At 37.9% G+C, this 26458-nt stretch overlaps 2 protein-coding genes across 3 annotated transcripts in view; one reads left to right on the top strand and one right to left on the bottom strand.

Annotated features, from left to right (window-relative positions):
* The window catches only part of spats2 (spermatogenesis associated serine rich 2), a 28410-nt gene extending 10863 nt beyond the window's left edge, over window positions 1-17547 (bottom strand). The window contains exons 1-5 of one of the 2 annotated variants that reach the window (XM_066643579.1): window positions 16597-17547; window positions 7241-7313; window positions 1118-1197; window positions 285-393; window positions 9-58 (exon numbers count right to left, since the gene is read on the bottom strand). In XM_066643579.1, coding sequence (XP_066499676.1) covers window positions 9-58; window positions 285-393; window positions 1118-1197; window positions 7241-7265 — 264 coding nt within the window. In that variant the 5' untranslated portion in view covers window positions 7266-7313; window positions 16597-17547. Of the gene's footprint in view, window positions 1-8; window positions 59-284; window positions 394-1117; window positions 1198-7240; window positions 7314-16180; window positions 16522-16596 lie in introns of those variants that run through there. The other variant, XM_066643580.1, reaches the window with a different exon arrangement.
* A 118-nt stretch (window positions 17548-17665) lies between these two features.
* pym1 (PYM homolog 1, exon junction complex associated factor) lies at window positions 17666-20796 on the top strand. The gene is made up of 3 exons (XM_066643581.1): window positions 17666-17943; window positions 18752-18845; window positions 19511-20796. Exons 1-3 carry the CDS (start codon window positions 17913-17915, stop codon window positions 20001-20003), a joined length of 618 nt encoding a protein of 205 aa, XP_066499678.1. The 5' UTR covers window positions 17666-17912; the 3' UTR covers window positions 20004-20796.
* Window positions 20797-26458: the final 5662 nt, after the last annotated feature.

The following is a 26458-nucleotide window of genomic DNA, read 5'->3' as shown; positions in this document are numbered from 1 at the left end:
GCACACACCTTCTTTTTACCAGTGACATTCCATTCCTTCAGGATCTCTACTGCACTGCCTGAGGGTAGGGAAAAACAAGAAAACTATGAATGACATGTTAAACTATTTGTTAAAGGTCACTGGTAGTCAAAACAGAAAATTATAGATACAGTGTGACATTACAGTGTGCTTAGAAGCGTACTTATTTAAAAAAACAAAACAAAAAAAAACATGTAACACACATACATATAAAAATACTGAAGCACTACATTCATATCTAACTAGTGCTGTAAAATGAACTGTACCTTCCACAAAAGCCTGCACTGCCCGATCCACAGAGTTCTCAAAGTGCTGCAGAACCAGGGCGATCTCATTATTGCTTTTGTTGGGTACCACCGCTCTCACTGCATTAATCTATAGAAGGGAACAGGGAATTAGTGGAGGGCAATAGTCCAGATGCAAGACCACAGGAGTTAGGAAATTACACATATAAAACTTCCTAGTGTAATAAATATCCACACAGCGATAAGTAACTAGATGGGGTTTTATTTAATATATTTAAAAGAAATAGTTTAATCAAATAAAAATCAACATGTCATTTTAAAAGTCATCTGATGGCTTTTTGATGACACATCAGTCCTTAGTAACGCCTTCTCCTTTCATTAGGTTTTCAGCCACACCTCTAAGATAGTACATAGTCATAGTCCAGCATAGTGCTGCAAAAGCTATGAATGTAGTTCAGCATAATGGCACTGCTCAAGTTGTTTTTTCAGGCAGTTAATACTGAATAACCAAACTTGAATCTAAAGGAAATATTTAAATGATGCTAAGTAGCCATTTTTGCATAATTGGACTGATCCTGCATGTCTTTACATTTTTTTTGACCTGAAAAAAGATGCATGGTGAAAAACAGCAGAGAATTTTCAACACAGCAGCTCAATTATAGAAAGTGAAAAACAATTAAAAACTCAACAGCTTGTGCTGCTTACGGGCTTCAAAACACCACTGTTCATTTTAGTTCTAACATATGTCCAATAGCGGAAAAGAGAAGAGAGGAGAAAAAAAGGGCAAACAGGAATGCAAGGAGAAGAAAAAGAGGGGGGAAAAAGAGAGGCCAAGAAATGAGAAAAATGACTACCTTTTCCTTCATTCTCTCATACGATCCTCCTTGGGACATCACCATTTTGGAGTGCGTGTCAAACACTACTCCAGATGCATCTAAAAAATACAAAGAACAAAAACCATGAAGTTAACAGTTCTGGTGGAACTGTAGCGTTTGGAGCTTGACTTGACAGTCCAGCAAGACTTGGCAGAGGGGGCGGGGGAACTTCCCTCAAAATATGTAGGTCAAGAGAACAGCCCAGGGAGAGTGAGAGTAAGAGAGAGAGCGATGGACAAGAAGGAGGAATAGACATGCAAAAACTATTATAAAGGCTTAGTTAGTTCAGCAACGAAAAATATTATTTGTACGTCTTATGAAAAACTGCAAAATGCCACTGAAATGTGACGTGGTGACCGTTAACAACAGATCTTCCTCATTTTTGTCTTTTTTTTTGCCTTTATTTAAAAACAATAAATACACTTAAAAAACAGCAAGACAGCCATAAAGTCTATACTTACCCACAGTCATTCTCAGAAGTCTGCAACAAAATGCAGTTCCATCCCAGCCTAAACCTCCTGCTGCCCTCTCCCTCCTCCCATCTCCCTCTCCCTCCTCCCATCTCCCTCTTCCGAGGAACTGTAATAAACCCTCATAGACATGCACAGATTCTAAAACTGCAACGTCATATTTATTTTCACATGAAATTAAGATATATGAAACAACCCAAATAGACTATATCCTCTAGCCATACAGCTGTAAGGGTCTGCAAAGACTGCACTATTTAAAAGGCTTACAAATTGCCAGTGTGGATCTATTATTTAAGCATTACATTAACTCAGTATAATTTCAACACAACTCTGGTCAGTCTGTTGCAATATCGAAGGAAATAGTTTTGAACAGAAAAGAAGAAAACACAAGTGAACAAGACACAAAAGGACACAAACTGAAAATCATGCGGAAAAACTGAAATGCTGAAAAACTGCAGCACCGTTGGTCCAACATAATTTCTCCGCCTGATTATACATGGACAAGTGCTTCTACTAACTAGACTACATGGATAATGTTGGCTGAGAGAATGGCAGAAAAAATGCTGGCAATCAACATCCCATGGAAACAACGAGATAAGTACAGCAAAGATTTTTATTTTAAACCAAGTAAGAATTTTGCGGAGAAATAAAGCATTAATGCAACAATGCAAATTAATACTTCAATGATGAGTTTTAAAATTGATGATCCTTGTGTCATTGTTTAAATTTCTTTGTCCTTAAAACAAGTAGGAAATGGACGGTGACGTCTTTAAAAATGTTTTTGCCTTTAGATGTGGTTTGAAAAGTTTTGCTGCTAGTGGGCTAACCACAAATCAGTGTTAATGTACTCCGGTTCTGCAGTCTTTTAGTAATTGTATGCAAGAAAAAAAGTGAGTGGATTTAATACAGATAGACTATCGCACTTCATAGGTATTTGGAATAAATCCCAAAAAAATATCTCCTAGAAGGAAATTTAGGTCTAGATTTGAACTAAGCACTGCTTGCACTAATTCAGTTCAAATCAAGAGAAGGTTGTATGTACGTATGTGCGCATGTATATGTATGTGACGCACGTCAGCATTCAGTCGGTCAAAGATCATTCACAAATGCATTGTAGTTTAAAGGAACCATACAATTCAATAAGATAAGGGAGGTTACAGTCTGCGGATGCATAACACACACACAGATTGCTGCAGGATTTGCCATGGACACCACTCAAATTCCTCCTTCAAGCTGAAAGCATTTGCAATTGCATTTAAATGCAAACATTTCATTTGCCAAACAAAACCAGTAACAGCAAACCTGGTCACCCAATATTTAACGATGCACGATAGATAAATATATATAAAATATATGTAGCAATGATAATATCCTTAAGTCTTTTAGTTTAGGGGCAGAAAATACAAAACTAAGCACTGAAAACTAGTGAAATTTTAAAACGTAAGCTCAGATAACAAAAGTCAGTGTAGAAATACACATGTAATTATACTAGTAAAACCTCTGTTTCAAGAATTCAACTCGTAAATCCAACTTCAAATTAGTCAGCTGTGAAACACTGGGATCACTGAACCAAGTTTTGCCACAAAAGTATACATGCTGAAAAGTGTAACCATGTTTTTAATATTGTTATGCAATACACGGTTCTGAAACAACATGGAAAATGACCACATACTCAGCAGAACATCACTTCCTTCTCAAAATCATACTCTAGCCACAAATCTTTCAGCTCCCATTTTTCAACCTTCTACTCCCATTTTCTTTGTAGTAATAAATCAATAAATGTTTTAATTGCCAACCCTGCCACAGGCAGTTAAGCCTTATTTGGCTAAAATTACACATCACCAAAGGCTATGAACAAAGCCTTTTCTAGAAATACATTTTCACTTGCTATCCTGTTAATTTCCACAGTAGTAATGTTACTACAAGTTGATGACAGTGGATAACTGAAGGACTACAAGGATGATGGAGTATCTGTCACTCAATCAGGCACGAATACATCTGCTAAAACTGAAGAATTTCTTTGAAATTAATGTTCTACCACAGTAACCTGTTCTAAAGGAGGTCTGTTAAAATCTTAAATAAACTGTAATACCAAGCATTCTCCAATGAAACCACAAACGTCATAGTTGGCCTCTAAGGCCTACTGCTTTGTTAAGTAAAATAAGCGGGTCTTTGGCTCAATCAAATAGACATTGTAATTAATAGTTTATTCACTGTAGGGCCATTGATATGACACTAAAAGCCTTATAGATTGTCATTTTACATAATAGCAAACAGAATTTAAACAAATTCTATCTAATTTTATCTCTCTCATAAAAACTTTACAAATTCTATTTCAATAAATAAAAAAACTTGTATTTGTTATCATTTGTGTATCATTTCATTCAGGGTACATACCCTCCCTGGGTATGTACTTTGTTACTGATAAGCTGCTTAAAGCCCATGGAGAGCCAGTAGACCTGAAGGAAAGTGGTGGTATTGAAATAAATGTTCCAGTCAATAATAATAATAATAATAATAATAACAACAACAACAATTAAAAAAAAAAAAAAGACTGAATCCTTTATGGCATAGAGTATAATAGCCATCACCTATAAATCTATAAAAGTAACCCCCCCCATATAGTTCAAATCTGCTCAGTGCAGACATCTCCACCTACTTTAATTAAAAGCCTTGCCAAAGCTGAGATGGAGTTAAACTGGGTATAGTTCTGTATCAGGAAATAACATATCTATGTTTGTGAAGCTAAAGCTAATGCTTAAGATCCTAGAGAAAGAAATAAGAGAGGGATTACTGCCCTGAGGACATTTAGAGTTTGATGCATACGTGCAGTGCTCCATTTCATTATGGGTACAGTTTTTCACTGCCACTTCTTCCTGCGTTTTCAGGTTAGCCACCAATCTACCGTGGTTCTGAGGCTGCCTTTAAGTAATATGCTGATCCTGTATCAGAGTAAAGTAACATCTTAATAGCATGCATAAAATCTAATAAAAGCAGGCTGCTAAATGTCATGTTTAAAGGCGACGTACAAGATTGTAATAATAAAAAAAAGTGTATATAAAATTTAATAAGACGCTTCCGCACCATTTGCTAGCTCTCCAGTCTGTTTGAACGCTGGAAACCAGTCTAATGTTTTTACAAAGCCCCAGTGTCATTAAATAAGTAAAAAAAAAAATGAAAGTGGCTTGGTCAGACATGTTAAGCTTGAGTCTCCGTTTAGGGCAAAAGAACGACAGAATCCTCCAAACACTTAAAATCCAGTCCAGTGCTTAGTCCTGAGAGGTATGGATAGGAGTTTGGCCTCAGAGGAGCGAAGGTTTCGGCAAGGATTGTAACAGTGAAGCAGGTCAGCGAGATTGGATGGGGGCTGGATGTGGAGTGCTTTGTGAGTGAATAGAAGAATTTTGAACTGAATCCGGTGTGAAACAGGAAGCCAGTGAAGTTTCTGAACGACAGGTGTGATGTGATTGCGAGAAACAGGAGTGTTTTTAACAACTTTAAACACTAAGCTTTAAACAGTTTAGACTAGTTTAGCACAATTATTCTTACGAAGGTCAGAGAAGGGCTAATGTTCTACATAACAGGTTCAACTCGTGCCATTTGTGGAATACTCTGACTTCATGGAACCTAAACCTTTATCAGTCAGTTCTTGTTGAACGTCAAATGACAACAGCTACAGAAGACTGATGAGATCTTAAAAGCAAAGTATATCCTTTGATGAAGTTAAGCCTTTTGTTTGCTCATTATATAAGCAATCAGTCATGAGATTAAACCACCTATTTTTTCCTACAGTCATTTTCCATTTTATCATCACTTACTATACACAGGCAATTTACCGTTTAACTGTTGCTCTACATAACTTGTTAGACCCCTTTCACACTGTTTTTAGGTTAGGATTCACACAGGAGCACTATAAAGCAAGTATTATTTGGATAGTGGGTCATTCTCATACTGCCCTGGTGGTTAGTGTGTGCTGCTGGAGATTTAAATACTGTGTCCACTCACCAGTCACTGTATTACAAACAATTACCTTGTGGGTCTGATATAAAAAGACAATAGCACATCTGGTGCTGCACAGGTAGGTTTGGTCTTCCTCTGCGGTTGGCTGCGCGTTTTAGCTAGTGGATTATTCCCAGTCTGGCAGTAACACAGAGTGGTTTAAAAACTTCAGCTGCAATGCTGTGTCTGATCTACTCAGCACAACACACAATAACACCATCACCACCACCATGTCAGTGTCACTGCAACACTGAGAAAGATCCATGAGCCAAATATTACCTGCTTTGTGCTGGTCCTGAAAAAGGGTGGTAGCAAAGTTTGCAGAGCAACAGGTCGACTACTGTCTGTAATTATATAACTACGAAGTGCAGCTATTTGGTAAGTGAAGCCGATAAATGTGCAGAAACAAGGAGGTGGCATATATAGTAATGTAATGCACAAAAACATTAGTAAATCTTATTCTACAAGAATGAAAATACTTCATGTCTCAATGGTCTGTTTATTCAGTATGCACCAATCATCCATAAAATTATGACCACCTAATTCTTTCTACATACGCTCTCCATGCTCTCAGCTCCACTGACTAGACAAGAGCACTTTGTAGTTCTACAATTACAGACTGTAGTCTCTTGCTTTTTCAAACAGTCAGGAATCCAACAGAGCAGGTATGGTTTAGTTGGTGGATCATTCCCAGTGCTGCAGTGACACTGGTGTGGTTGAGAGTGGATCAGACACAGCAGTGCTGCTCAAGGTTTTAAACATGGTGTCCATTCAACGTTCACTCTGGTTAGACACACCTACCTCATTAGTCCACCTCGTAGATGAAGCCGGGGACAGCACCTCATCTGCCGCTGCGCAGTTTATGTTGGTCTTCCTGTAATGCCTCATTTGGGCTGAATATTTTAGTTGTTTGACTATTCTCAATCCAAGAGTGAGACAGAGGGGTTTAAAAACTCAAGCAGCCCTGCTGTGTTTGATCCACTTGTATCAGTGAAACGAACACTGACGTCGTAACCATTGAAGAACAGGGTGGTAGGGGGTTAACAATTTATGCAGAGCAATAGATGGACTACAATCTCTAATTGTAAAATTGCAAAGTGCTCCTGTAATGGTTAGCAGAGCTGCGAAGGAGGACAGTGAATGTAGAAGCAATGAGGTGGTCAAGCTATTATGGCTAATTGGTGTATTTTTAGAAAAAAATTACAACAGAAAAATTTGAAAGGTCATTGAGGTCGGAGAAACATTCCTGTGCTATTTTGTAGTGATACCTAAAGAAGCACCTTGGTATGAGGAGAACATTTTGCATTGACAGGTCAAATATTCAACACGTCACAAGGGATGTGTCTCTCTTAATGACTGTGGATACATTTGTATGACAAGCAAGAGAGCAACATACCTCAGTTTTATTGCAGTCACACATTTTCCTTCCACCCACAAAGGGTTATTATTGGCCCTGTATCTGACATTCTGCAACTATACTGTACTACAGTACAAGGAAGGATAGGAAGGAAAAAAATACTTTCAAAGAAATGACTACACCAGCTGATCTGGGAATATAGCCATTGTGGACAATGTACACAGAAAACGCAAAACAAAAAAGTACAAACAAAATATCATTGGTTAGAACACTTACCCTTATGGCTATTCTTCTTTGCCATTATCCACGTGTACAAGTCTTTCAGCGGTCTTTAGACTTGTCAGTAATCCTAAAAAAAAAAAAAAAGAAAGAAAGAAAAAGGCTCAACTTGTTGAATTCCAATTATTACACAAAAAGTATTGAAGAGATCCACAGTGCTACTTTTTCAATTCACTGAAAAGTTCCCTCCTCGTTTTTTATTGGTGCCTTCTGTTGCTCTTGAGTAATCCCTCTCCAAGCTCTTCCCAGACTTCCCTTTCTGCAAAGTGCTTGCGTGTCAAAACTAGGCCTCTGACAGCACAGGGTCACCTAAGGACAGAAAAGCCAAACTTCCACATCCACATTTGGACATGGTAATTTCCTTACACGTGCTGCCCTTTCCAACTTCCAAAAAACCTTTAGAAGGATCTGGAAAACGAAAGTCCACCTCTTTCACCAGAGGATTTTCTCTCCATTGCACACTAAAGCAAACCATGAAGCCTGTTAATGCTTTAACTCTGTTATAAAATGTCTTTTTCAGAACATGCTGGATAACAGGGGAAAAAAAATTGTATCAGCCAAGGAAATACAACGGAGAAGCCCTCACTTTCCAAAGTGGTCTTGGGTGCCTGCATAACCCAGTAAAGCAGATCCCCTTTCCCTTTAAAGCCCATTTCCTTTGCACAGAACGGCCATAATGAAAATCAGATTTGGTTGAATTACTGTCTGTCTGGCACACATATCACACAATCTGCAACCAATATTGTCCTTGGCGTGAGCCCTGGCCCTGAGCTTGGCTCCCAGTCATGTCTCGGACTCTGACACATGAGTGCCTTCAGTTCAATGGAGGTGGACATGAAAATGTTAACTTATATAGATGAGCATTTCAGTCCAATCCAATATTGAAATTAAGATATCACTTGAAGTTAAATGAATACACAAACATTACATATTTTACTATGACTACAGACAACAAATCCTCAATAAGTGATGTGCCTTAATTTTTATTTTGTTGCAGCTGTGTTTCACGCTTGTCTTATCTTTGCTGTTTCGGACAGCAACGGGCATGGGGGGTGAGGCATCAAATGAGGTGGCCACAGAAGAACAAAGAAGGCTGAGGAGGGTGCCTCAATCACCAGTCTTTAGAGAGAAAATGTGACAGCACAAAGAAAGACTTAAAGTGGAATTAAAGTGGGGGGAGGGAAAAAAAAAAATCAGAGAACACCTAAGATGATGTGGGAGGGGAAAAAACAAAAAACACAGCATTCCTAATCTGCCACTGGTTAGTATGCTGATCTCACAGAGCTGTGCATTTGATAAAAAGACAAAGTTCTGCTGTCACTCCATGCCCCCACACTGAAAGGGATAGCCCCCACACCAGGTCAAGGTCTGAAACTGGAAGAATATTACATGAACGTGAAAAAACAACTGAAACCTAAATAATAAGATTTTTAAATAGTAAAATATAAAAACATGATATTTACAATGTAAACAATGTTCCCAAACATCTAAATATTTTGTAAATAAAAAAATAACAGCCTAATTACAATAAATAAAAATACAGAACTGAATCTAAATAAGTGAAAAAAGAACCCAGTCCGGCACTTTAAAGTTTGAATAATTTGTTTTATTTTTCAAATTTAAGAAAACATTTTTTTTTGTAGTAGTATAGCTTTTTACAAGCTTTTTAACTTTAACCCTAACCCTGATTTGGCCCCACAAACAGAAACACCAAATTTAACACACAAAAAAAGATCTTTAATTAATAAATAAGGACCACTTACTGAAGTTGTTTAAATTCCAGAGCTCCTATAAATGATAAATCAGGAATGCTTCACTATATCTTGCTACATTAGATGTTCAGGATCACAGTAAACCTGCTACTTCCATTTAGAGCTTTATGTTTCTGCTATTGAAGGTACAGAGCACACACTTAATTGCTCAGTCTTTAAAGCCAGAGACTCTCTGGAGTGTATGTGTCTTTTCCCACGTCACCTACTCCCTGAGCAAACCAGCTTTAACCAGAGGCAAGGAACCAGCTGCATTTATGAGCTAATTCAGAGACAGAGTTTAACTTTCTATTTCTCCAGTAACAGCCTAGGAAAGAGAAATTTAAACTATGCCAACACACACCCTTCTTCAGTCTCAGCACTGCGTGTGAGTGTGTTTGGTTCAGTGATTGTGTGAGCTACACACCTGTACACACGTCACACACCTGCACTTAGTTGAACAGGTGACGCCAGACATACAGCCTATATTTAAACGAACAGGAAAAAGAACCGGCTGTTTAACAAAGAGGAGTGTGCCTAATCAAACTTTATGTGATCAAAATAGTTAACGACAAATTAGAGGCACTGGAATATAGCCTGATAAAATATGTTGTGTAAGATCCCTCTGGGAGCTGAACTCCTGATATGTAGGTTGCATGGATAATGCTGATACAGGCTGAGATATGAGGAGTAATATGAACCTTGCAACCAAAAGGTGAGAAGGGGCCGAATAAGGGGGAGCATATTCTTCCTTTCCATTTGAAAACGGGCCACTGCAACCTGAAGCAAAGAGGCAGATTTTAAGAATGTTTTGTTGGAAGACTGCAAGACAGAATAGACAGAAGCCAGGCTTCTGACTGAGGATGTGGCAAAACTGCAAACACCTGGTGAAGATGAAATGGAATGTGTACTAATGTCTACAAGCAAAGCAGAATGCAATATAAAATGGGAATAAATAGGAGTAGGTAATATGGCAAAAATATATCACAATTATTGAAGCCATTATCATTTCTTCTCCTGGGATTTAAAGGGAAATATAATACTATCCCATTTAAAACGGTCATTAAAACCAATTTTGAAAAACTGCTCAGTGTTTTACTGCACCTCCTTTACAGGTTATTATAAATTTTAATTAACCACATCCTGACCTTCGGCAGTTATGTCACTTGTGCCTCAATTAAATTTCATAGTGTGAAAAAACATTTTTTAATTGTTTGGACATTTGGATAAATTACAGGTATCAGTTGCGTTATTAAAAGTGATAGAAACAAGCATGACTAGGTGATTTATTTCAGTGACTTTATATAGAAAACTTGTAAAAACTATTAATTTAACTGCATGTTCATTACCATAACCATACCATGCTCCTTCAGTGAAAACTGAACAGCGAACATAATTTGATATAGAGCCAGTGGTTCTGTGTTTTTATACATTCAGAGTTGTACACACAAGGAAGAATAAAATAACAACTCACATCAGTTCTCCTGGTTTTTATTTTGGGTCACTGTAGTAAACTTAGTAAAAGCTAAAATTTAAATATCAGAGATTCCCATAACTTACATATCTTCTGCTTGATCCCAAACACTATGACACTACATTTAAAATTACTGCACCAGTACAAGAAGGGCAATCAGGAGTTTAGAATGTAAAAGAAAGTTGGGTGTGATTTAGGACACTGCAATAATCTGCCAGTGCAACTATTTTAGCTATTTATAGTGGAATCCAAATGGCGAATAAGGAGCTGCTAAATAAGTATGATAAGCACTGCATATGCAGTGTACAAGTTTTGGTTTACATAAGATATACCTTGATCTGAGACAAAAAGTACTAGCAGTACAAATAAAGACAAAAATAACTAGCAGTAAAAAGCACAAACTAATCTGTTCGTTCAGGCACCCAGCCCTCTATAAAATAATCAATGTTGAGGGCAACGACTGTCTCTGAAAGGACTGGGTCAACAGCAGCGTTCGTTAAAATATAATGGGTTTTGAAGTTTGTCATACATATATGTACCTTGAAAAAGCCTTAACGGAAACAAATTATGGGATTAACGATTACAATAATTGTGTAAATTATTCTCTAAATAAATCACCATAACAAATAATAAGAATAAGCCTAGTTACTTTGGCACGAGCAGTTAAAGAGCAAATAGCTGCAAATCACAGACATCCTTTTCATTGCTGCCTCATCTTCATACTTACTGTATTATTATTAAAATGATCATTTTCCTCCTTAACATTTTATTTCGGTTATAAACTGTAAGTAATGCGTTATCACACTTGACGGCAGTCAGCTGTCCGTATCCTAGCAACGTCATAACATGTTGCTGCTTTGGAAGCGTGTTTCAAGTGCAATTATGTTAAGGGTGCCGATCCACGTAGCAAATGTTTACGTTTGGAGATATTATTATCTAAAAAAATTCTAGGGAGGGAAAAATTCTAGTCTATCAAACAGGAACATTTAAAAAACATTTTTGAACCATTTATAATCACTGGGGCTTTGTAAACTAGAGCAGTTTCGATCATGCAAACAGAGTGGAGGGCTAGCAGATGTTTTTAATAAATAAATAAATAAATAAAATAAAATAAAATAAAAACCCATCCTCTGTATTTTATAAAATGTGTATTTTTTTTTTATTTTTTTTTTATGTAAGCTAGATTTATCAGGCCAAATGTTTACAACGTAACAAAACATTAACTTTGGTTTAGACCTTGCTCTGGACTTTCATGTGTGAAAACACCCTAATACTTTTCAAGACCTGTTTAGCTTTAACAAAATCCTCCGCATGTGTAGAAAATAAATATACATTACATTTATTGCTACTGTGATATCATATTTTTTATGGTCTAAGATAAAACTGTCATCTCTAATGTCATGGTCTGATCACACAAGGCACACCACGTTTGAACCAGTTTAGCAGAGTTACAATGAAACCTAGTGCACATTATAGTGAAGTTTATTAAAACAGATGCCATCTATTCCATTTTAATTTGTGTGGTGTAAATTTATGTATTAAAAATATATGGCTACAGCACAATTCTCATTTTAGCAAAATTAAACAAACGAATAAGTAAATAAAAACACCCTCAAAATTCAAAAACATTACTACTTTACTACAAAGCTGTTTAAAACAGCCAAGATTTCAGTTCACTGGCTTCCACCTTATACCATACATATTATAGCCTTGGGGTTGTAACACTCTCTGGTTAAAATACCACAAGAATGAAACGACACAGCACCACTTTTACCCTGCCTAAATATCCTCATTCTGAACAACCGGTTTCAGTGCCAGTTCCTTTAAAACGCAGATGAGCCAGAGCTCAGGAGTGTGGAGCAAGAAGAGATGGATTTTAGCCATTTCACATGATTTTCCTTCTCCATTCTTTTTTAATACTATATTTAATCATAAATCAATATTTTGCTGTGCCTAACAGTCTGCACTCTTACATTAGCACAGGTACATTGCTGTAATTGGAGATACTCAGAAGTGGTTAAACTCTCTAGTCGTTTTATTTCACACGTTCTGAGTTAGTAGATCTCCAAATTAGTTTTTTCAATGTGGATGCTGCCATCCCCAATTTTCATACCCACATACGGTATCAAAAATTTTCTGTGATATACAGTATTACTCTGGGGAGGGTGTGGGGTACAAGCTGCACAGAACATCTGTGTGTATATCTGTGAGCACAAAGTCATGGGTTTGTGCTGTGCAGTTTATCTAGGCACAGACCAACAGCACACACCAACACACGTATTGATGATATTTAAATAAAAAAATGAAACAATTCTTAGAGAGCAAATTTCAGCAACTGGTTTTGGAGGAAGAGAATAGCTCAAAAATAAGCAAACAAAAGATTGTTCTACACTGTTTAGAAGCAGAGCTGGATAGCTAACAGGCACTTGGTTTAGCACAGCACAGCACATAATTTTCCAGTGAACTGAGGCTCAAAACATACATAATTAGAGGATAAAGCCTCATACCTGGTTTCACCCTTTTTCATCTCTTAACCCAAGCTAAGCGCTAAACTCACAACTGTGGTGTGATACTGGGCTTATTTTTTGTTTTCAGACTGTCACATCTCCAGTCAGTGAGCTCTCACAGCACCCCCTCCCTGTGGCACACTTAAATGCACAAAAATGTTTGGCCATGTTCTTAAAGACACAGAAGATAAATTTGACACACCACACACACCTCATGAATACTGCCCTCATTTTAAGATACCGTCCATATTTTTAACTACCTCTGTATACCATTATTTATTTAACCTTTATTCTGACATGGTCTGTTTTTTTTTGTAATAATTACATTTATTTTCACGTCATTTTCTTTTCTTTCATCCATCCATTATCTGTAACCGCTTATCCAATTTAGGGTCGCGGGGGGTCCAGAGCCTACCTAGAATCATCGGGCGCAAGGCGGGAATACACCCCGGAGGGGACGCCAGTCCTTCACAGGGCAACACAGACACACACACATTCACTCACACACTCACACCTACGGACACTTTCGAGTCACCAATCCACCTGCTCTTTTCTTTCATTGCGTTCCAAATTAAAAGTACGGGACTCCATCACTCTGAGGTTGGTGTACTGAAGATTTCTCTTTTACACTCAGTCTGATTCCTTCACCACTCATAGAAAGGAGTCTACTCTTCAAATCTGGAGCTTCAAATGATTGGCGGTAATGATTGAGGTTTTGCATTCTGGCTCTCATAGCAGTGTTAGCAACCTGTATTAGATGTATCCATCCATTCATGTGACACACAGCTGCTCAGCTGGAATATTTTCACCACAACTCTGCATAGAGACTAAGGGAATTCTTACAGTGAAAAGTAACAGTGGCAGTTAAACTACATTCCACACGGTTATGGTTAAACATTGGTGAATAAACTGAGGTTTGTGCGTATCACGAACCGTGAGGACAATTACTGAGCCGTTATATCACATACCATCTTCAAATATCACAAACCTTTGAAAATACAATCCCATCAACTTGCTGTGCAGGGCTTTCCAGGTAAATTCAAACTGCAGGCAAGCAGTGAAGGGGAAGGTTGAGATATAAGAGGACCAACTACATTTTCATAGACCCACATGTATGGAACGAATGTCAAGGAGTAAACCAGTAAACCACTTTTGCATGTGATTTTTTTTTTCCTTGAAAGCAACTTTTAAATATATTATTTTAAAGAAGAGTGATGAGTTTTAGGGACATAAGTCTGTAGGGTCTTTTGAATGAATTTTTAAATCTTCTGCATCTGTAACTGTAATACATTAGTGGTGATATTGCTGTGTTAGCTTTCCTCTTTCACCAAAAGCAAGGAGGTGCTCTGTGTCCTCAGGTTAATGTCTGTGTAAAAACCAAATTTCAACATATCATAATACATAGGCTATGTATTAAAAGAAGAACAGCATTCACAGTGCGCCTCTGCAATTAACATTTTTTTTTGCTTTCTGATATTTTCTCCTTATTATAGATAAAGATTTATTTAGAACTGCATTCCCTACAAAGATATATGCAGCTCATGACAGATCTAGTGCAACAGACTAGCAAATCAAAAGCATATTTATATATCTTTATATTCTTTTACACATTATGCATTCTATACTTTGTATGTAAATGCAAATTTCAAGTGAAAGATAGATGATAGATGCATAAATGAGAGAAAATTTGCAAAAGCCTTGCACACCTAAGCAGATTAAGACAATCTTCCAAATTATCCAAGCAATAAAATGTCTTTATTAGTATTAGAAATTTTCTTCTCGTCAGATTTGATCATTGATATTTCATGCCATTGATTGAGTAATAATCACTAATGGTGGAGTACAGTTTTCAGATGCATACATTATTATTATTAATCATTTTTAGTTCTAATAAATGTTACTTAAATGAGTACAAATTAACTTTTGGGGTCAAAATAGAAGCAAATGCTTTAAAAATCACATTTAAAAAAACGAGAAGCCTTATTTATGTTGAGTTTTAAAAATAGGTTATAAAGAGAATATTTCCTTATTTGCTTGCTTATTTTGTATTTGCACGTTTCATTGCACTTCTCAGCACACATCTGCCTCGCTTTCAGTTCCAAAACTTCTCACTTTTGATTTCCACTGTCTTGCTTTCTGTTAGAAAATATTCTCGTTTCGTTTTGCCTCACTTTGATGCCATATAAACCTCTGTTCACACTGAAAACAGGTGACCAGCCATTTCCTATAAAAAGGTGATGATCTGTAGACATGATGTGGCAGCAGGTGACATGTGATACAGCGACAGATACCGTAAAATTTAACAGTTTTCTTATCCAGTATATTGTATATTTTATATTGACAAATTAAGTCAATAGTTGCTATATTTACAGCATTTGTAATTTTACAATGTAAAAGTTTTTTAATGTCACATTTCCTCAGGTTTTCAAAATATGCCAGAAACACTGCAAGTTTCTCTATACAGATTTCTCTATTTGAAAAGTGAAGTAACGTTAGTCTAAACACACCTCCCTTTAGTCTAGGATCAGGAAACCCTCGCATGTATTTCGCCTAGAAGGTGACAGCACGTCTCTGATAGATAGCAAACTGTCTCTAACAAAAAGGAGATAAAAATACACGCACACCAGTGCAGACAAGCTTGAACAAAACGAGCCCAGTGAATCAGTGATAGCTACAAGGCAACTCCTAGCTGAGTCCAAAACTATAACACTGGCTGAATGAACGTGCTTATATCGCATTGTTACATTAGCTTCAATTAATAGCGTATTTCCTTTGTCTTTTATTAAAGTATTTCCAGCGTAAACTAGTTAAAGGGTAACATCAGAGCTCTTTAGAAAATACTGTCTCGTTAGCTTAGCCACTTGGTTGTTGCGGTACAGAAGCTGGAATTATCCTTTATTGTGGTAGCATACACGTTATTCGCAGTTAGCTTCTTCCTCGAATGTTTCGTCACACCTTAAATAGTGCGACAGTTGCGCTATTTAATGTGGATGGGATAATTCGAACAAGAAGCCAATTCAGCCTCACACTGAAGCCCCCGATGGCTAACCTATAGCACTACGTAACATAACTTGTTAGTATATTGCTAGCGCCAGCTTTTTGGCTTAAAAAGGAAATGTGCAAATTATTTACATCCCACGTTATAATTTAACTTCGCTGCATGCATATATGTATAAGGCAAAGGGCTGCGATAAAGCTGGCAGTTCACCTAAAAGCCAGACACTGGCTCTGCAGCTCTTCAGATCAGCGGCTAACGTTAGCTCCTCGGGTCCGTTAGTATCTTAGCAACGCGTTCGGTCGTATAATTCTGCTAACCAGCTAACACTAGCTGGTTATTTGACCAATTGCCAAGTCAGCTTATGGGTTAGGTAAATTCGCATCTACCTCCAGAATGCAAACTAGGGTGTAAGTAAGTCCGGATACACGGAACTAAGGAGCTGCCTCGATTTTCCCATTTTAAACAATAAATTAAAGAGCTAGCGAGGTCTCTTTTTGTCCCATAGGTTCCGCTGCACTCAACTCTGCGCAAGAATCTCTCAGTGAAACAGGCTCAGTGTCAGCTTAAATAAAATTAAAGTTTAATATTATAGACTTTTATTTTTTTCAGTCTTTTAAATTGCTTACCTGGAAATCTTGGGAGAAACCTGTAGCACGGGGTAGTTTTTCTCTGTCTGTCTGTCTGTATGCTGAGCAGTATATCTTCTGTCTGTCTCACGTCTCTCTCTCACACACACTCTCACTCTCTCTCTCTCTCTCAACAACCGGCTTTCCGCGTCACTTCCGAATATCTTCCAGACCGAGCAATACACTCGCCTTCTTTTCAAACCGATACCGAGCCTTAATCTCAGATAACCCTTACTCCATACAAAGTTCGCTATGTGGATCGTGAAATAAAATTCTTCGCCCAGCTGTACCCTTTGTGTTCAGTAGAAACCCCTACAAATTATTTTATATATGTACGACTCAATATCTGACATATTACACACATATTTGCTAGAAGATTTAAAGGTTTCATGACCTACAGAGTGCACTACTTAGGTAACATGTAGCTATTTGATATTCAGCCGATTACTATTCCTATAGATATTTTTAAAAGTCATCTTGAACACAAAAGTAGGAAAGTAAATTTTATTTTGAATGCTGGCAGTTATTCCCACAGCCGCAGAGCATGAGATTATGTCTAAGTGAAAGGTTTTTTGGGTTGCCTAATCGTGAACATGCACTTAACATTTTATTATTTTGGGAATTAAATAAAATGTGTGTGTGTGTGTGTGTGTGTGTGTGTGTGTGTGTGTGAGAGAGAGAGAGAGAGAGAGAGAGAGAGAGAATATGTGTGAGTTTTTTTTCTCTTCTTTCTGACACAGTGTTTTTAGGATAAACACCCCCACCCGGTGCCACAAAACTTTACTGTTCAACCACAAGCTATTATATACTGTACGGCTGAAACTGTGAATTTGCATTAGACAACAACAGCATGATGGTTTTCCTGTGATGCCATTACTGATTAACACATAGTTTGTTGTCATGACAATATCACAGTGCACTTTAATACACAGAATCTCAAAAGTATTCATAATCTATGATTACTGTAATTATTTCTAATATGATTAACCTAGTTCTTTTCTTATTAGAGTATATAGGGTGTATTTGTGTTTTTGTTTGTTCACTATATCATCTGAACACAGCAGCTGTCCTTACATTCAATTAAATCTATTTATTTTTTATATTGATAATCAATATAGTTTTATATTAATAATGTTTGCCCTTCGTCTCTACAGCTAATGATTTGGAGATACATGTTTTTATTTGGAAAAAGGCGATATAAAACTGTATAATGCGATGAAATATGGGATGATTTTGATATGTTTTAATAATGTGTGAGTTTGAAATTCGTCCCTCGTGCCTCTTCCGTCAAAGAGCGGAAACCCCGCGGTTGCAAAATGGCGACTCCCTATGTAACGGATGAGTCCGGTAGGTGATAATATTGTAATATTGTGTAAATCTGCAGTTCTACTGATTTTCTGTGAATTATTGTTAATGCCTTTTACATGGGCTCTCTTTGTGTTGGTGCGGCTTGTTTTGTTTGAAGTGTAAGATGCGCTTTATGAGACTTTATTGTTAATCAGAAACAGCGCTGTGTGAATGAGTCCCGCAGCTCTCCATCTGCTTTACCTCCAGAACCGAGAATGATACATGGCCACGAACATTGTTACGAATAGTAATGACAGCCACTAATACATTGGACATATTTCAGCAAGTCGTTCTGGTTTTGCTCCAGCTCAGCTAACCGTCTTACTTTACCGTCCCAAGCTAATCATAGCCAAGATAGTTTGCCTTTTCACGTTCGTTGCTTCCTGTATTTATTTATTTATTAATACATTCAAACTTATTTGAGTAATTTCTTTTCAATTCAATAGTTCCATGCAAATACATGTAACGTTGTTTACTCCATTTCATGCTCGTACGTTAAACATAGAAGTTGTTTTTATTAACAAGACTCATTTGTCAAACCAGTATCAGTTTCTAACTTAATGTTTCACCCTCAAATAACTGTTGCTGCACAAGAATAATGTTGGGAATATAGCCTATAAATTCCTTCTTTTGACAAATAGAGATAAGGGTAAACACAAGAAATAATATATCAAGTTTTCACAGATGTTTCTGTGAATTATTCCTCATATGACATACCTGTACCCTGTGCTTTTTGTTAACAGCAAAGATGACCATCACAATCCTCCAACAAATATTGACGACATATTAATCACCTGTTTTCTTACAGGAAAATACATTGCTGCTACACAGCGACCAGATGGAACTTGGAGGAAACCTCGGCGAGTTAAGGAGGGATATGTACCACAGGAAGAAGTACCAGTGTAAATTTATTCATTTATACATCTACATACACACTGTCATATATACATAAATCCATATGTATGAAAACATGTTATATAAAAATATATCTAAAAAGTTTGGGTGCTAAATTAGTCCAGATCTATCACCCACTGAAAAAACAGGTGTATTATGAAACACTAAAAATTTAGACCATGCGCTACCGAGCAGTTAAAATTTTATATCAAGTAAAAAATTGGAAACCATTTCCCTTTCAAAACTACAGCAGTTGGTCTCCTCAGTTCCCAAACATTTACAAAGTTTTATTAAAAGAATGGGTGATGCTATCATTGCATTTTTATTTTTTATTTTTCCAGTTTTTTAGAAATGAGGTTCATATAGGACAATTTGACAATTATTTACCATTAATTAAACAAAACAGAAGCTTTTCATTATTTTTTTTATTCATTTATTAGAGTTTAGCATTATAATTCTACAAAGAAACGTTGAAGAGGAAGAAAAGTCACTGTTTTGTGAGGTTCCTTGTGTGTTTCCAAAATAGGCAAACACTGGGAGTAATACCTTTTGGAATTGCAATCTTCAAAATCACAAATGGAGCATTAAATGTTTTAACAAAAAAGTTATTTTACACTTCTAAGCAGTACCGGAATGTCACATTGATTTTTGCACTTCTCCTTTGTCTGAACAGTTACGAGAACAAATATGTGAAGTTTTTCAAGAGTAAGCCAGACCTCCCCCCTGGCATGAATCCGGAGGATGCGGCAGCAGCAAGGCAGCAGCAGCAGACGTCTGGAACAGGTGATAAAGAGAGTGAGACGTCTGGACTCTCCAAATCAGCCAAGCGCAATATGAAACGAAAAGAAAAACGCAAGCAACATCACCAGGCTCAGGGCCAGCAGGAGTCATCAGAGGAGGTGGATACACTGGGGAAAGAGCTTGAGAAGGTGACTGTCACATCAGCAGAACACAACCATACATCTCCCTCTGCCGAGCCCACTGCAGCAGCCACAGATAATGCCAAGAAGATCAAGAACTTGCGGAAGAAGCTGCGGCAGGTGGAGGAGTTGCAGCAGAAACTGGACTCGGGAGAGCTGCAGAATCCCTCCAAGGATCAGTTAGACAAACTGGGCCGGGCCCAGGCCTTGCGGGCTGAAATAAAGCAACTGGAGGAAGAGTTGTGAAGCTAACTGCCCTTAAAAGGAGAGGGGCCATGGTTGGTTTTTGTTTTTTGTTTTGAGGCTGTGGCACTCTATACTGTACTTCTGAATCTAGGATAGACCATCATTTGTACCAGTTGGCCCTTTTCCAGGTGTAACATCATATTGCAGGTCATTCTCTTCTGCCGATCATAGGAGCAGGGATCAGAAATCCTTTTATTTAAACATAATAACAATTCTCTTTGACCCACTTTACTACAAAGAATTGTGGATAAGCTATAGTTCTGCACACCTGCAAAATGGACTTTTTCCAAATGGAGAAAAAAGTGGCTAGAGAAAGAAGAATGAGATCTTTTCCACAGTTGGGACTGGGCCACAATTTCTTTTACCTGTCAATGGCTATATCAAAATGGGATCTCTCAATTTCACTGAACAATTTTACTGAACACTATCTTCTCATAATTCAGGCTCAATGAACTGAAGGGATATAATACGACTTTAATCCTAATAGTTTTCTGCAATGACATGACGCAAGGACTGGATTAGCTGCTGAAGGTCTCTTATTTTAAAATTTATGACTTCCATTTAGATTTCAATAAGGTACAGTATATTGTGATTCCAAAGTTACTTGTAAAACAAGTGTGACTCGGATATGGACTAAACAAGAAAGACAGTATTTAAGTCTTCAGATGAGTCATTTTTCTTTCAGGAGTCCCTTTTATCATGTATGTTGTTGGTATTTGTTTTTCTTTTTTCTTTGTTGCTTTTTTGTTTTGTTTTGTTTTTGTTTTTTTTGTTTGTTTGTTTGTTTGTTTGTTTTTTTTTAAATTGAGTAGTTGTCAGATATTAAACAGTAGTATTCTATAACATTAAATGCCAAAAAACATCGACCCTACTTTTAATAAGTGTTTTTTTTTCCTTTTCTTCAATGTTAACACCTTGAACATTCTCTCAACTTCTGCAAACCATTCCTGAACAATTTTTGCAGTGTGGCAAGGTGCATTATCCTGCTGAATGACACCACTGTTGTTAAGGAATACCTGTGCCATGAAGGGATGTAGTTGGTGTGTAACAATATCAAGGTAGGTGGTATGTGTCAAAGTAACATTCACAGGTATACATCTTTTCTCAGAGTAAGTGATGCTCATGCACCTGGTCATCCACATAATGTAAATGAAAACATCATGCCAGGCATCTTTCTGCCACTGCTCTTTGGGCCAGTTCTGATATTTGTGTTTTCAGTTTATTTGCCCAGAACAGGGATTCTGACCAGTCTGGTTTTATGGAGCAAATGGTAATGCAATATTTTCTCACACATTTCTATCATAGCCAGTATTTTTCAGCAATTAGTGCTGAAGTAGCTCTTCTGTGGAATCAGAGCAGATGGCTCAGCCTTGGCTTACGATGTGCTATGATGTGTCTTGGGCACCCATGACCCTGTTGTCATTTCACCAGTGGTCCTTCCTTGCAACACTTTTGATAGGTACTAGTCTCTGCATACTCTAATCCAGTCATTTAGTTATCAAAAATTAGCTTTTGTCAGTCACTCAGACTTTTATGATTGCAAATTTTACCTGCTTCAATTAAAAAAACGGACTAATTCTTTTGCTCCAAACTCTGCAATTCCTATCCTGTCCCTTAAAAGGGGCTATAGATAATCTGTATTTTTGTAATATCGTGGCTGATAGTATATTTTGTTTCTGACAAAATAACAAATTAACATGGACACTATATTGCCAAAAGTATTCGCTCGTCTGCCTTTGCATGCATATGAACTTGAATGAGATCCCATTCTGAATCAATAGTGTTCAATATGATGTATGCCCACACTTTGCAGCTATAACAGCTTCAATTCTTGGAAGGCTTTCAACAAAGTTTAGGAATGTATTTATGGGACTTTATGGCCATTTGTGAGGTCAGGCACTGAGTGTTGGATGAAAAGTCCTGGCGCGCAGTCTCTGCTCTCAATAATCCCTAAGGTGTTTAGGACATGGCTCTGTGCAGGCCAGTCAATTTCTTCCACACCTAACTCATCTATGGTTTTATGGATCTTGCTTTATGCACTGGTGAACAGTCATGTTGGAACAAGATGATGTCATCTCCAAACTGTTTCCACAAACTTTACACTTCACAATACAGTCATACAAGTGCCATTTCTCTTAGCAGCTGGTAAACCAAGACTTGTTCATTGGATTGCCAGACAGGAAAGCATGATTTGTCACTCCAGAGAACATGTTTCTACAGCTCTAGAGTCCAGTGGTACCATGCCTTACACCACTGCATCAGACAATTTGCATTGTGCTTGCTGTTGTAAGCCTTGAATGAAGCTGGTTGGCCATGAAAACTCATTCTTGAGAATGAGAATCCAATTAGAACTGGATTAAAAGTCTGTAGTGATTTACTGCAAAAAGTTGGTGACCTCTGCGCACTATGCACCTCAGCATCCACTGACCCCTGCCTGTCATTTTACATAGTCTACTGAGTTGCTGTCATTCCTAAGCACATTTACTTTCTTATAACATCATGTACAACTGGACTTTTTGCACAGGTAGCATCCTATCATGATACCATGCTGGGGTTCACTGAGGTCCTGAGAGTGACCCATTTTTACAGCAATTTAAAGTAATGTTAATGTCTTAGGTGCTGGTTTTATACACCTGTGGTTATGGAAGTGATTGGAACACCTGAATTAAATTATTTGTATGGGTGAGCGAATAGTGTATTTCAATATGTTTTGTTTCATCTTTAAAGTTCTAGACATTAACTGACTGAGAGGGGGCTTTGGCCCCCTAAATGGGGCTAAATTAATGGGCTAAAGCCATTAAGGAGGGTTGAGAAGATCAGTCTGAGTTACAGGAGGACAAACATGAATGTACAACAGAATGCTTTCAATGCTCAGTTGTTTTAGCCCCAGTTAATCTGGCTAGAAATACACAGCTGTCAGGAATGTCTCCCACACTGCATAACATCCATCCATCCATCCGTTATCCACCGCTTATCCGGGTCGCAGGGGAAGCAGTCCGAGCAAAGAAACCCAGACCTCCCTCTCCCCAGCCACAGTTTTCAGTTCCTCCGGGGTTATAGCGAAGCGTTCCCAGGCCTGTCGAGACATGTAGTCTCTCCAGCATGTTCTTGGTATTTCCCGCCCCCCCCCCTCCATTGGACGTGCCCGAAACACCTCACCAGGAAGGCGTCCAGGAGGCATCTGGATAAGATGCCCAAACCAAATCAACTGGCTCCAACTGAACTCCTAACCCTGTCTCTAAAAGAGAGTTCAGACACCCTGCGGAGAAAACTCATTTCAGCCGCTTGTACCCACGATCTCATTCTTTCGGTCACTACCCAAAGCTTACTGCAGACCCTGCACCAATCTGCCTGTCAATCTCCTGCTCCATCTTTCCCTCACTCGTGAACAAGACCCAGAGGTATTTGAACTCCTCTTCTGGAGGCAGGATTTCACTTCCAACCTGGAGAGAGCACTCCAACCTTTTCAGACTGAGTACCATGGATGGTGCTGATTCACATCCTTACCGCTTCACGCTCGGATGAAAACTGGTCCAGCAAGAGCTGGAGGTCCTGGCTCGATGAAGCGAACAAGAACACATCATCCGCAAAAAGCAGTTATGGAATCCTGAGACCACCGAACTGGACACCTTCCACCACTTGGCTACATCGAGAAATTCTGTTCATAAAAATTATGAACAGAACTGGTGACAACGGGCAGTCCTGACGGAGTCCAACTCTGACTGGAAACCAGTCGATCTTACTGCCAGCCATACAAACCAGACTCCTGCTCTGTTTATACCTGGACTGGATAGCTCGTAGCAAAGAGCCCAGAAACCCATGCTCCCAGAGCACTCCCTACAGAATATCCCGAGGGACGTGGTTGCATGCCTTCTCCAGATCCACAAAATACATGTAGACTGGTTGAGCAAACTCCCACGCACCCTCCAGGATCCTAGCGAGGGTAAAGAGCAGGTCCTGTGTTCCACGACTATCAGTCGGACATAGACCTTACCGGGGAGGCTGAGGAGTGTGATCCCCTATAGTTGGAACTCACCTGATCCATCCTTCTTAAACAGGGGAACCACCCTGGATACCGTGGCTCTTGATACATCACAAAGACTTGCTGTCTTGGTCACAGATGCGCCAGCAAGACGTGCACCAACAACTTGTCCTCTTTTGAACTCTGGTATGTCACCCATAATGTTGTGTGCATTGCAGTATTTTGAGCAAAACTGTGCTCTCACCCTCTGCTAATTAACCCTTCACACTCTGCTCTTACTGGTGCAATGTGCAATTAATGAAGACTGGCTACCAGGCTGGTCCAATTTAGCCATGAAACCTCCCACACTAAAATGACAGGTGTTTCAGTTTCATTGTCCAACTCCTGTATGTATGTATGTATGTATGTGTGTGCATGTGTGCACACACACAGTGAATGGGAGGGTTTATATACAGAGGGACACATTGAATGTTAAAAGCAATTATAATCTATTTAGATATTGAGGCTTCAGCTTTTCCCTGACCCTAAACAATAAAAAACCTAAAACTTGTCTTGAATGACTATTTTGTTCATATTGTGCTTCTTTTCCCATCATTCAGCACAGTATTAGCCAAGATGTGTGTCTGTTAGTAAACATGGCAGAATTTAATATTTAGTGTTCTCATCCAAGCATATTGAGCTGTCCATGGGTGTTGGATTGTGGCAGTTTAAAAATGAGTGGGAACTAGATTCAGGGTTTTTTTTTTGTGCAAGTGAGAATCAGACGTTGACGTCTGCACTAAAACATAGCTGTAAAAACGCCTTGAATTATTAAGTGTTTTTCCACTCAAAATGTGGGTTTTATAAGAGAAGTAACATTATTCAGAGCAACACGGACATATGAACTAGTGATTACCATAAACATGTTGAATGATGTCATTGGTTTGACTTCCTGGCTGTCTGACTGCAAGGGACCAAAAAGCTAACCATGAAATCACCCACGATTCCTTACGGTTTCCTCTGTTACATATTAGACCAGTACAAACTGTTCTGATTTATGACCACCATTGCTCTGTCCAGTGGTTAAGATGTTGATAAACAAACAAAAGGCCTGTCACCACACACAAATATTCTCTGAGATGACAAATTAAAACCAAGACTGCAGCTGCAGGTCTTCAGAAATATCTTTTTAAAAATATATTTTTTAGAAATACCTCTTTTAAACAGTTTGTCTTCTGGGTTTCCTTGGTTACGCTTGAGTGATGATGGTTGTGGGGTCTGTGTGACACTATTTTTTGGCTGTGAACACAACACAGAAAACGGAAGTGGCATTTGATTGGCACAATATACAATTTTCAGATTATTTAAGTGCCACCACATTCCCCTTCCCAAGCATAGTAATTAATGTGACAGAAGATAATTACAGAGATGTGTGAGAGGTATTTTAAAAGACATTAGCAAACATACTGCTGGTTAACCATTCACTGATATTGTGAATATATTTTATATTGATATAAAGTCCTCTGTCAACTGTCAACACATGACGTTATTTTTCTAATTTTCTTATTTGTTATTTTTCTTGTATAATATCCTGAATTTTCACAACATAAAGAAACTCAAGCCTCTCTCTTCCCTTGTGACACTATTTGTTCTGGTTTGGTGAAAGGACACTACCATAAATAAGATATAAAATATAAGATTAAAGATAGAAAAAAACCTCATCCATATGCTAGTTTAAAAAGATGAGTTTTAAGTCTGGTTTTAAAAATGTCTACAGACGAACAAGCTCACAGTTCTTCAGGAAGACCTTTACACAGCCTTTTGTTAATTTCTAACACATTTGAGGTAATTTCTTTTATTAATGTATGGATCTCATGAGAAATGGGTGACTAGAAATGTCAGAAATATACTTGTAAAAGTGTCAGATTAACATTTCAGGCTAGTTATATCCTATATCTTTATTATATCTATATATGTCCTTGTTTTGTAAAGGAACTTTTGCTGGTGAATGGTTTTATGTTATAGAATTGCTGTCATGTAAAATAAAACCATAAGAAGTGCAACATCTAAAGCTCTGGGGTTCTGAGTGGACAAAATCAAAAACAATATTTTTATTGTCTTACTTGTAGTAGTAGTAGTAGTATGTAGTTCACAAAATATGTTTTATGCATCAAAGGAGAGGTTTCTGAATAAACAGAGCTTAAGAAACTTATTATGAAGCAGTACAATTCCATTCTTTCATTTGGAGTTTTCATTGTAACACTTTAGTTTTATGGTCCAACTTACGTAAGCTGTGTGGGACATTATCAAATGGCTTTCCATCTGTCTGCAATTTTCCAAATGTACTGCAAGTGAAAGTCCACCAAATCTAACTATCAGAGCATGGCATCGTTTAGAAGCTTTTATTAAAGGTTGACTATGCATCTTTATATAATTTTTCTTTGTGAATCACTAAATGCTTTCATATTTTCATTCCCAAAAACATATCTGGTTT

The sequence above is a fragment of the Hoplias malabaricus genome, chromosome 14, assembly GCF_029633855.1.
Source record: "Hoplias malabaricus isolate fHopMal1 chromosome 14, fHopMal1.hap1, whole genome shotgun sequence".
Classification (NCBI taxonomy): Eukaryota; Metazoa; Chordata; class Actinopteri; order Characiformes; family Erythrinidae; genus Hoplias; species Hoplias malabaricus.
The sequence above is the reverse complement of the archived record's forward strand: the minus strand, read 5'-3'. Positions and strand labels throughout refer to the sequence as shown.